Source organism: Chiloscyllium plagiosum, unplaced genomic scaffold (genome assembly GCF_037043375.1).
Source record: "Chiloscyllium plagiosum isolate Xiang-an unplaced genomic scaffold, Cpla_swu_hap1 HiC_scaffold_5, whole genome shotgun sequence".
Lineage (NCBI taxonomy): Eukaryota > Metazoa > Chordata > Chondrichthyes > Orectolobiformes > Hemiscylliidae > Chiloscyllium > Chiloscyllium plagiosum.
In genome coordinates, this window is record NW_028270143.1 from 54,551,356 (window position 1) to 54,563,829 (window position 12,474).

A 12,474-nucleotide genomic window follows, 5' to 3' on the forward strand; every position below is an offset into this window, starting at 1 on the left:
AGAAATTTAGAGGGAGATGGTTTGCTTCATTAGCTGTAAAACTAGCACATAGTTTAGAATTACATCAATAGTATGGTCTTAATTCTTGTTCCGGCTGAGCAGCCTCCCTGCCTTGTTCCTGAAAGTGGAAAACAACAGCAAACCACCGCTGACAGAAATATGCCAAGGAGACAGCTTCGGATAAAATACCAGAAGACAAGGGGCTAAGGTCCCACCTCAGGTATAGCTCACATCATTAGCCTGAATTCTGAGCTGATTCATACACTTTTCTTGCCTCCTGTATTACAAAATAATGTTCTCCAAGGGACCCCACACAAAAGCCACATTATCTGTTGGAAAAGATTAAGGTCCAATTGAGGGAAAACTGGAAAGGTCTTCTCAAGTCTTTTGGACAGCTAAAGCTAATTCAGGAAACTACTCTTGTCCCAATATGTACACCAAACTTTTCTTTTGTATGAGGGGATCATCATGCAGCCCAGTGTGTTGACTGTGACTCAGTTGATAACCTTGTAATTCGATGTGAGAATGTTATGAAATGGAATACAAAAATCAAGGCTGATGTTTTGAATGGCAAGGTGCCATCATTTTGATGAGACATTAAATTGAAGGCCCACTTGCCCCTGCTGGTGAAAGCAAAAGATCCCATTGCATTATCAAGAAGGAAGAGAGAGAGTTATCACTGGTGTTGTGGCCAATAATTATGTCAGCAGCATAAAAATAAATTCTGTAGTCACTATCACATGAAGGTGGAAGCTTGTTGTGAACTAATTGGCTGCAGTGCATTCCCTTTAATGCAACAGTGACGAGTCTTAAAGTACTACACTAGCTGTAAAGCAAAGAGACATCCATTGATCATTAAATGTACCATAAAATTGCAAGAGTTATGACTACTAAGCAACAATAATATGTACAACAATAAGTAGGTTACTAATAGATTCAACAGTACAGATGCTGGAAATAAAAACAGAAAGTGTTCAAAATAATCAGATGTGGAAACACTTTGAGAGACAAAAATGGAGCTAATGAAGTTTCGGGGTGAAGATCCTTTTTTAGATTTGGAAAAAGTAGGTAGTAAGTGAATGAATGGGAGTGGTGTTGGGGAGTACATGAATAACAAGGAAAGGTATCTGATACCATTTAAAGAAGAAGAGATTAAGCAACAAAAGAGCACAATGTATGTGCACGATTTATCAAGGATAATCAGGAAAACTAACAAAAATATGCCTAGAGGCGGCGTGAATGGCTACGTCACAAACAACTGCTCTGACAAAAGAGAAGCACAAAAACCGAAGAGAAAGAAAATACAATAGGAGAAGAGGTGACGATTTAAAATTGCCAAACTCAGATGTTGATTCAGCAAGGTGTAGACATGTAGTGTCATGCCTAAAATGCTGTTCTTCAGGTTTGTACTGAGATTTATTGGAATATTAGCAGATCAAGGTTAGAAAGATCAGAGTGGGGTTCTTGTGGCACAGTGGTAGTGGTCCAACATTGAACCAGAGGCATGGGTTCAAGTTCCAGAAGTGTGTAAAAACATCTCTGATCTTTCTAACCTGTTCAGAGTGGGAGCAATTAGAGTGGAGAATTAAAGTGATAGCCGATTGGAAACCTTAGCTCCCTAAATGAGGATACTGTACAAAGTGATTACCTGAGCAGTGTTTGCTCTCCCTACTTTACAGAATAGCACAAGGTCAGCAGCAAATATACAATACTGATTTGAAGGTACAAGTGAATTACAGTTTCTTTTAGGAGGACTGCTTGGTGCCAAGGAGGAGGGAGATAAAGGGGCATATAGTGCATCTCCTGCTTGTGTAGAAAAGTGTCATGGGAAGGGAATGGGTCACAGATGTCACCCTTCCTGATGAAGGGCTTTTCCCAAAACGTGGATTCTCCTGCTCCTCGGATGCTGCCTGACCTGCTGTACTTTTCCAGCACCACATTCTTGACTCTAATCTCCAGCATCTGCAGTCCTTACTTGCGCCAAGGATGTCACAGAGCCAACAATGCTTTTGTAATGCTGACAAGGGACTGGATGAGGTGTGTGGTGTTGGAAGCAGCAGAAATGACAGAAGAGCATCCATTGAATTCAAAGTGGGGTGGGGGGGGGGAGGGAGGGGTAGAAAAGAGAAAGAATCTTATTTGAGACTGAAGGAAGATTATCAGAACTGATGGCATACTAGTATAATCAGAACATGAATGGAGAAGACGGAAACTGCGGGAGAGATTTAAGGAAGCGGGATGTGAGGAATTATAGTCTGAGTAGTATTGAATTCATAATGAATATTGATTGACAATTATATACAAAAATGGAAATAATGACGTTAAGGACAAGAAGAATCAAAGATGGACCTTGTGAATGTAACAGAACAGTAAAAAAAAATTGAAAGCAAAGTTGTTAAAATTTTCCACATAAAAAGAAGGCAGAGTGTCCAGATGGAAATAGAAGTCTCAACGAAAGTAGATTGAGGTGACGAGCAGACTTATTGTATTTGGATCTCCAGAGGTATTTGACAAGGTACCTCACAAATATTTAAGTCATATGAGGAGTTAAAGATTAGATTATTGGTGTGGATAGGGAATTAGCTCATGGCAGGAAACAGCTTTCATTCTATTGATTCCATTTCCTGTTTAGCAACCTGTGATCAGTGGGGTTCCACAGCAATCATTGCTGAGACCACAACTGTTTACAAATCAGTGAATCGGAGGAAGTAAGTATATGTACTTTAGCCAAATTTGCAGACAACACCAAATAGGTGGAAAGGCAGTGTGCAAAGGGACACAAACAGTTTACAGAAAGATTTGATGCATTAAATCAGTGGGCAAAACATAATGTGGGAAAATGTAAATTTCTTTTTGGAAAGAACACAACAAAAACAAATTGCTGGTGAAACTCAGCAGGTCTGGCAGCATCTGTGGGGATAAAGCAGAGTTAATGTCGAGTCCAGCAACTCATCACTCAGTTCTGCTTTCTCTCCGTAGATGCTGCTAGACCTGCCTGCTAAGTTTTGCCAGCATTTGTTTCTGTTTCAGATCTTCAGCCTCGGCAGTTGTTAGTTTTATTACAAAATAACTATTATTTAAATAGAGAAAAACTGCAGAGACAAGGGACTTGGGGATATTTTTGCATGAAACACAGGTGCAGCAGGTAATCAACTGGGAGAAAGTGAGGACTGTAGATGTAGAATCAAAAAGTGTGGCACTGAAAAAGCATGGTAGGTCAGGCAGCATCTGAGGAGCAGGGGAATCAATGTTTCCAGCATAAGCTCTTCATTAGGAATGAGGAGGTGGTGCCAAGGGGGCAGAGAGATAAATGGGATGGGGGTGGGGCTGGGTGGGGGAGATAGCTGGGAAGACGATAGGTAGATAAAGGTGGAGGGTGACAATGATAGGCCAGAGTGGAGGGTGGAGCAGATAAGTGGGAAGGAAAATGGACAGTTCAAGAGGGCAGTACCAAGTTGGAGGGTTGGATCTCAGAATAAGGTGGGGGAGGGGAAATAAGGAAACTGTTGAAATTGACATTGAACCCACGTGGTTCGGAGTGTCCCAAGGTGGAAGATGAGGCATTCTCCCACCAGGTGTCAGGTGGTTAGGGTTTGGTGGGGTGAGGAGGTGGCCCAGGACTTACATGTCGTTGGCAGAGTGAGAAGGCAGGGTTGGAATGCTTGGCCACAGGGTGGTGGAGTTGTTTCGTGTGTGCATGTTGGCGTCCTGTCCCCCCAAACCACATTGACAGCAATGGGCACAGTAGTTGATATATGTGGTGGTGTAGGAGAATCTTTGTCAGATGTGGAAGGATCCTTTGGGGCCTTGGATGGAGGTGAGGGGGTGAAGGTGCCAAGAGTGGAGGGTGGGGTTGGTGGGGGTGTGTACCTAATAAGGGATTCATGGAGAGAATGGTCTCAGTGGAACACAGATAGGGATGGGGAGGGAAGTATATCTCTAGGTGTGGGGTCTGCTTGTAGTGGCAGAAATAGCAGAGGATGATGTGTTGTATCCAGAGGTTGGGGGGGTGGAAGGTGAGGACTAGGGGTGTTCTGTCCTTGTTGCGATTGGAGGGGTGGGGCTCAAGGGCAGAGTGTGGGAAGTAGAGGAGATGCACTGGAGGGCATTGTTGATCACGCGGGAGGGAAAACTGCAGTCCTTGAAGAAGGAGGCCATCTGTGATGTTCTATGGTGGAATTGGTCCTCCTGGGCACTTGCAGTGGAGGCGGAGGAACTGGGAGTAAAGGATAGCGTTTGTACAGGAGGCAGGGTGGGAGGAAATGTAGTCCAGGTAGCTGTGGGAGTTGCTGGATTTGAAGTAGATATTTGCCTTGAGTTGGTCACCAGAAATTGAGAGGTCCAGGAAAGAGTGAAATGTCTGAGAAGGTCCAGGCAAACTTGAGGTCAGGGTGGAAGGTATTTGTGAAGTTGATGAACTGTTTAGTCTCCTCATGGGAGCACGAGGTGGTGCCAGTACAGTCATTGAGCAGAGGAAAAGGTGGGGAATGGTGTCAGTGTAGCTACAGACGCTGGATTGTTCCACGTACCTGAAAGAGAAGCAGGCATAACTAGGCCCATGTGGGTGCCCATAGCTACCCTTTTGGTCTGGAGAAAGTGGGAGGATTCGAAGGAGAAATTGTTAAGGGTGGGGATCAATTCAGCCAATCGAATGAGTGTATTGGTGGAAGGGTACTGGTTGGATCAGCGGAAGAGGAAGAAATGGAGGGCTTGGAGGACATAGTCATGGCTAATGGATGTGTACAGGGATTGGGTATCCATGGTTAAGATGAGGCATTGGGGGCCGGGAACTTGGAGGAGGTGGAGGGTGTCACTGGTGTCTCGTACATATGTGGGGAGATCCTGGACCAAGGGGGACAGGACAGTGTCAAGGTATGCAGAGATAAGTTCCATGGGGCAGGAGCAGGCTGAGATGATGGGTCGACTGGGGCAGTCAGGTTTGTGAATTTTGGGTGAGGCAGAACTGGGTGGCATGGGGTTCTGGACTATGAGTTGGAGGCCCCCTGAGTTGCTGAGGAGTGACCTTATGTATGTCTATAAAATCAAGAGGGAAAAGGAGAGTCTAGAACTAGAAGCCATAGGTTCAAGGTAAGAGGGAAAAGATCCAGAAGGCACCTAAGGGGCAATGTTTTCACACACAGAATGGCAGGTGTATGGAATGAGTACCAGAGGAAGTAGTGGAGGCTGGTACAATTACAACATTTAAAAGGCATCTTGGATGGGTATTGAACAGGAAGGGTTACAGGGATATAGGCCAAATGCTGGCGAATGGGACTAGGTTAAGTTAGGATATCTGGTTGGCATGGATGAGTTGGACTGAAGGGTCTGTTTCCATGTAGTATATATCTAGGACTCTAAGAATGGACAAGAAAATAAAAAAAATTGATTAAGAGCCCCTGTTCAATTTAATTTTTGTGGAGTTAGCTGGATTGGCAATTGAGGTGTTGAAATTTTCTTCAACTGTTGCACAGGAAGGATCTCTGAATAATTTTTAGTGATCACTTACTGTACATTGAGAGTGAATGGCTTGGTAAGACAAACCTGGCTTTGACCAGGAGTTCTTTTTAAGTCAAATGGGATGGCAATACTCACCTGAGGGGTTTACATGAAAAATAAGTTGGAAGAATGGTACTGTTTCTCTCCACACAAATACTGCCTAATTGGCTGAACAGTTCCAACATAAGCAGTATTTTGCTTTCATATTGCTAACCGAAGGGAGCTGGAATCCATTTAACTTTTCACAAAGAATGAGTGCATTTAGGAAAGGACAGAAAGCAGGAAAAAAAGTCTCAAAATAAAGTTAACACAGAACTTGTATAAATTGGGTATTTTATTGCTGTCTGATATGAATAGGTAACAAACACACAACTGAACTGTTTTCAAAATTTTATTAGGAAAAAAGCAAACACCAGTATTTCACAGAATCTAGTGTAGTTATGCAAATGATGAAGTGGTAAAATGGAAGGACAGAGTGAAGACTTCTTCCTGCAAAACCCCCAGCTGCAGCTCAGTCCACTGATGAATGAGCATTTATTATAGAGAATTTAATTGGCTTTTAAACCAAAAATACATAAAAAGGAGAAAAAAAATCTACACCCAACAGAACCTAGGATACACACATTCCTAACATTATGAGCGAATGCATGATTCATCAAGAATACAAAGCCAAACTATACAGAAACATTTATTCACTGTCTTTCAGAAGCTGGTTAGTAAAATGACTCGTTCATAGCAGCAGGTCTTGGTGGACATTTCGGGAAGGAGCCAAAAGAACAAGATTTAACAGCAATACCACGGTGAGAAATTATGGAGGAACTGAAATGAAGTAAGATAACTGAAGAAAAATCGATTTAAGAGTTGCTTGTCTCTAGGTGGCCTCTACTTTTTTTACGCCATATCAAGGATTAACTAAAACTGCTGATGCAAACAAAACCGAATGTTCACAATTTGTAAATCAGAACTGGTTAATTCTTCATTGAGGTATAAAAATCTACACAAAATTAAAGTTATCATAATTGTGATATTAATTTTTTTCATCAATTCTGTCCCTGTTAAATAGATTTTTATTCATAAAAAAGTGATTTAAATGCATGTTTGATATATATTCGTTGTACTCTTGCTCTGATATTATGTAATATTTGTTACCACGAAGAAAACAAAATGTTTGGAGATATTTTGGGCATTTTGGGGGTGAAGAACCCCAAATTCAGACAATACAATTGTGCAATTAAATTACAATGATATACTTACTGACACAAAAAAAGTGATATATTGGGACCATTTCCTAGATTAAACCATATTTGCTTAATGAACAGTGCAAGTACGTTCATTGAGATTTAAACAATCTTGTCAGCCCCACTTTCCCCTTTTTAATTCAGTTAGAAACAATGTAAACATCAGTGTGCACAGTTTCCCCAAAGTCTGTAGTCTCAAACCATGAAGGAGGAATGCAGTTCTATGAACAAAAAGTTTTGTATTGAACATCCTTCAAAATGAGTCCACATGCTCAGAGGAGGAACCTATTAGCTGCTAAAATAAAAGTTCATTTTAAGTACAAATCTAGCAGTAAGGTGCACAGAGGTAGCCCATTAAATCTTCAGAGCTGATCCATCAGAAAACCTCAGGGAGCGTGACATTACGCAGAATCCACTGTTGTGAGCGGCTCCCGTTGCAATCTTTCATGGTGGGTACTTGGCTGTCTGCCTCTGTAGATTTATCCAAGCACTGGTTGCTGTTCACATGTACTAGTGTCAGCTTCTGGGGAGAAAAAAAATAAAATCTTGTTACCCTCAGATCTATTGCAACTATCTAAAATATTCTACTCATTCAGCTAAGCACTATAACATGGTAACATTCAAGTGGTTAATTCTGAAAACGTAAGAGAAACAGATGTGGTTAAGTCACAAGAGGTCATGGCTACATGATCTTGCATTTAAATATACTGAAGATAAGACCAGGCATCTATTTTTAAAAATCTTCAATTCAAAGAAATAAGGGAACAACCAAAGGAAGGAAAAGAATATTAATTAACATTTTAGTAGGGAATATCTTTAAATGAAAAATGATGCCTATGATAAATATATCCCCAAGATCAGCAACTCAAGCCAGACAAGTATGACTTTTAAATTAATGATCATGTTAAAAGGCAAAATGAAAAGAGTGACCTCTATAAAATTTATAGGGAGAAAGAAGATGGGTTTCAATTATAATCAATATAGGATCATACAGAAATACATTAATGATGAGTGGTCATGGGACAACGGAAATTCAGACATAGCTGAGCATCCATATACAGTATAGCAAAGCAAAATGAGAAGTAAAATACAAGTGAGAACATTAGGAAATGTAAATAGAAAATGTAAAGACACAGAGACACAGAGAGAGACAGACAGACAGACACAGGAATGGGGTCAGCAGCTTCTCAAACAGTGACAGATATGTATGGGCCAGCAGCTTCATAAAGAGAAGTGCAGACCCACGTGAGAAAGGCAGTAGCAGCATGAGATTAAAACCAGAAGAGAGTTCCATCTTCTTGTTTCTGTCAGAGCCAGTGTAATGTCACAGGAAAATAGGTACATGATTGGTGGGCAATTTTTCTATGTCTCTTTTAACTGGTCAAGTATTTTAAATCAGATAATATTATTGCAGCTGGGAATTCGGTTAGGAAATACGTAAGATATTCAATATCCAAATTAATTAATTGGAATAGAGATGACAGGGCAGATGGATTGTAGCTGTAGTTTGTGGGAACTGGTGAATGTGAGTGCAATCCACGATAGCCACAACTGCAACAAGTGGTGGCTGCTCAAGGAACTTTAGTGAGATCAACTCTGTTGACACTACAATACATAAAGGAGTGGGAGAGGTATCTGGACAATGTTTCAGGAAGCAAACACACCCCTTAGATTAATTACATCAAATTTCACCTGTGGTCAGGGACAATGTGTTGTGGCTGAGTGAAGCACATAGTGATCCAGAATTTAGCTTTTAGAAGAGCCTCAACCAGTGCCTTTTCCTAACAATTCTTGCTCCAATATGGACAAGAGCACAGACAGCAGGGATGATGCCAGAGAGCAGCAGTTTCTAAGCAAGAGATGGTAGGTTAGACACCACATAAACTATGGATACCTGACATTTTTGCAGTTGTGAAACTACTTCCACACAACATAGATCTTCAATTAATGGAATTTAGTTACAATTCAACTACGACCTGAATCTGTGAGAATCAAACTTGGTCTTTTTATTTAATTTAAGTTTAACTTTGTTGATACCATTACCTTTATGCAACTAACACAGAATTTGAAAAAAAAAAAAATTTTGTTTGGAAGCTAAAGTTTTCATGAAAAACACTTACTACAGGATCATGCTCCCAAAGCTGATTCCCTTTCAGATGATGGCACTTCAACATCATGATAGGACCGTTAAGCTTGGAAACATCGAGGCACAAATCATCAGTTCTAATTTCCTTGTTTGCAGTGTAGGAAAACACCTAATGAGTGAAAAAAGAGTACTATTAAGTCTGTAAGCATAATAAAGTTTCAAATGTGCAGAAAATACATCATTGCTATGCTTCAAAAAGACTTCAGCTAAGTAATTTTACTGATGAAGAAAATTCCTTTTCCCCCTCAGTCAGTAAAATATACAATTATCTGATAAAGAAGAGTGTGTAGTGTCATGGGGAGAAAGCAAGGGAATACTGCATTGCTTATTTAGAGACCCAGCATAGGTGTGATGGGCTGAAAGACTTCCTTCTATCCTGTGAAAGTTCAGTAATTCTCTGATTAAGGAAATGCCTTGACTGAATAGATAACCAAATTACAAGCTTGAAGCAGACAGCTTTAATGATCTACCAACATTTTAATGCAATGATTCACTATAGTTGTTGGATTTCTAAATAACAGTCAAACTATAGAGATACTTTTGTCAGTGGTAATTCTGGATTGACAATTCACTTTATTGGTTTACAGAATGTGTTTAGGCTTTGATATCAAGCTCACATTTTCCAATCTATACCCTACTCTCCAAAAGCACCCACGCGGAGTCACTTTCATTTCAGGATTGTGACAGCATATGCACCTGGAAGCTCTTAAATTCACTAAATGCCCCTGGAAAGGCTAAACACAGCTTCGAAATTCATGCAGCCATCAGCATCAGGAACCTCAGACGAAAAATAAGGCCTTTCACAATATATGTACTAGAGTGGTTCAGAAAGTAGTTTTTAGTGCCAAATGTAGTTCAGCAGTACAGCTAGTAGAGTACCTGCTTCTAAATCAAATTACATATTGATCTTCAACAGCTACTAATTACTTAAGTCAATCTAATTTTTGAACACTGATCCAAGCATAAATAAGCAAAAAGCAACTCACCTGATTGCCTCCCATACCATGACAGTTAAATATTCCTACTTTCTCATTTTCTTTTCTTGCCATATTATCTAGGCATTGGTTTGTCTCCACATTTCTGATCTAAAAACAAAAGATGTAATTTAAAAAAAAAAATCAGACTGCAGTAGTCAATGAAGATATGTTTGAAAACGTACAATTCCATAGTGTCTCCTCTTGGTAAAACAGTGATTGATCAGCATCAAACAGGAAGGTTCGGGGTTCAATTATTGATCTACGCTAAAATTAACAGATCTCATTTAGGGCGGATTATGGCATTTGGCCTCAACTCCTGGTCTACGAAATGCCAAATTGGTGGTGTTTCTGCTGCTGATTACTGTGGAATGACTCATGTTGGAAGTGTACAAACAATGGGTTAAACTCAGCTCTAACTGCTGTGATTAAATAGCTTTCTAAAATTCCCTACCTTGGCTCAAACTAAATCATAGCAAGGAGTAATGTTTTCAGGAATGAGGTCAAAAACTAACCAAAGGAAAGGAGCAAAGAAAGTGTGGTAGGTTCTCGTATTGAGGAAACAAAGATTGCTATAACAATTGCTTACAGTTTAAAGCTTAGTGTCATTTTCATTCTTCAGTTTAAAATCAGTGGATAATTTTCCAACGATCATTCTAAAGAAAATTTGGATTCATTTTAATGTTGTAAATATAGAGCAATTCCTTCAAAATATGTAAAGACAAAATAAAATTTTCTGTTGAGTAATCAACAATTTAGTCTGGCCACAAATTTTCCTTCTTAAGTTAATGTGAGGGAGTGGATGTCTTTATCAATAGGAAGCTCCTAACACTGACTCATGAGGAAGTCCGCTGGGTCAAATGCCAGGCACCTAAGTTGTCACCTGATGGACATCTCAGTCAGTCACTTCCTTGGGCAGCTATGCCCTACTCTGCCTGAAGCTGCTGGCTAATTAGAGGCCCACAGCCACTGTGAGGAGAAGTGTTCTTTAAAGGCCCATTTACTGACTGCACAGTGACACTAACACAAGAAGTCACTCTTTGAGGGAAGGAGGATCAGAGGTAAATGGCTATCAGTGGCCATCCCCTATCATCTCACCTGTGCCTCAATTGTTCCCATACAGAGTCAATCAAGGCATTCTCCCAAACCCAGCAGAGAAGCTGCCTCATTGTAGCAGTTGGGTATGTTGCTAATTCTTTTGCCTGCCTGATTAGTCTGGCTAGTGGCAGGATGAGGCCCTTAATGCCTTAACTGGTAATGGGTTCAGAAGATTGATCATTGACCTTCCTTCCCAGGATTTAACTGATAAGGTTATAGGCATCTCCCAGATGATAGCCTGCCCAATCTGCCCTTCCTAACTTCTAGGGATGAGAAACCCCAACTTTTGTGCTTTTTCTTTGTTGAAGATATGCTGATAAATGTGCACATTCACTATTTTCTTATCTTGCAGTGTAATCGGTGTAATAAGAACAAATCTTTAACTATTGCTGTTATTTGTCACACTTTACATACACGAGAAAATTGTCAGCTGCATACCCATTATACGTTACTGAAATCTTGATGACAACATTTTTGTAACATAAATCCACTTCCTTAAAATTGACAGCATACATTAAAAATCTCTTGGATGAGTAGGGAGTAGCATACCAAGAGATCTGTAATAGAACCTCTTATTTTCATTTTATCATCAATTTAGAAAGAGACACAGGATGAATGATATGAAAGCTTGATAGCGATATCAAATTAGAAAACGTAATGAAGAATACAAGAAATTACAGGGAGAGGAAAGACTAATTAGAAGATTGAGTAGATAGGTGACATATGTGGAGAGCTGTGAAAACACATTGGAAAAAAGTGCAGCGAAAGGATACAGATCTCTGATAAGTGAAAGAGCAAGAGGAAGTGATATTAAGTTTGAAGAGAACTTATGTCATTCTTGCAGTACTGGATGTAATTTTGGGCATTACTCCGTGAAGTATGGCAGAATTATGTGGAAAGAGTATGGCATAAATGGTACAGGAATGAAAGGTTACAGCTATGAAAAAGATTGAAATAATTGAGGGAACAGAAATACCAAATAGGGATCAAATAAAATCATAGAATCCCTTTTGTGTGAAAGCAGACCATTTGGGCCATTGAGTCCACACAGACTCCCACCCAGAACCAACCCCTTACCCTATCCTTGTAACCTTGCATTTCCCATGGCTATTCCACCTAGCCTACACATCCTTGGACACTATGGGCAATTTAGTATGGTCAACCCACCTAACCTGCACATCTTTGGACTGTGGAAGGAAATTGGAGCACCCTGAGGAAGCCCACGTGGACATGGGGAGAATGTGCAAACTCCACACAAACAGTCACCAATGGGTGAAAAGCTTTGAAATTGTTTCACAGGTAACTAAATAGGCAGTAGAATGAATAAATTAAATCTATGAAAAGAAAGTAAGAAAGTTAGAAAGGTTTTATTAAAAATAACATGAGGAAGTTAAATGTTACATCAAAGCAGGCAAGAATGTTTCTTTAAAACATGAAAAACGTTGAAAAATTAAAAATACAAAACAACATGGGGAGGGCAATTGCATTAGAATTGAAGGAACTTTAGATGAGGAACAAAAAA

At 40.0% G+C, this 12,474-nt stretch overlaps 1 protein-coding gene across 1 annotated transcript in view; it reads right to left on the reverse strand.

Moving 5' to 3' along the window:
* Positions 1 to 5,873: 5,873 nt before the first annotated feature.
* galnt1 (UDP-N-acetyl-alpha-D-galactosamine:polypeptide N-acetylgalactosaminyltransferase 1) overlaps positions 5,874 to 12,474 on the reverse strand; it is a 156,722-nt gene continuing 150,121 nt past the window's right edge. The window contains exons 10-12 of the mRNA XM_043690049.2: positions 9,867 to 9,965; positions 8,855 to 8,989; positions 5,874 to 7,257 (exon numbers count right to left, since the gene is read on the reverse strand). Coding sequence (XP_043545984.1) covers positions 7,111 to 7,257; positions 8,855 to 8,989; positions 9,867 to 9,965 — 381 coding nt within the window. The 3' untranslated portion in view covers positions 5,874 to 7,110. The remainder of the gene's footprint in view (positions 7,258 to 8,854; positions 8,990 to 9,866; positions 9,966 to 12,474) is intronic.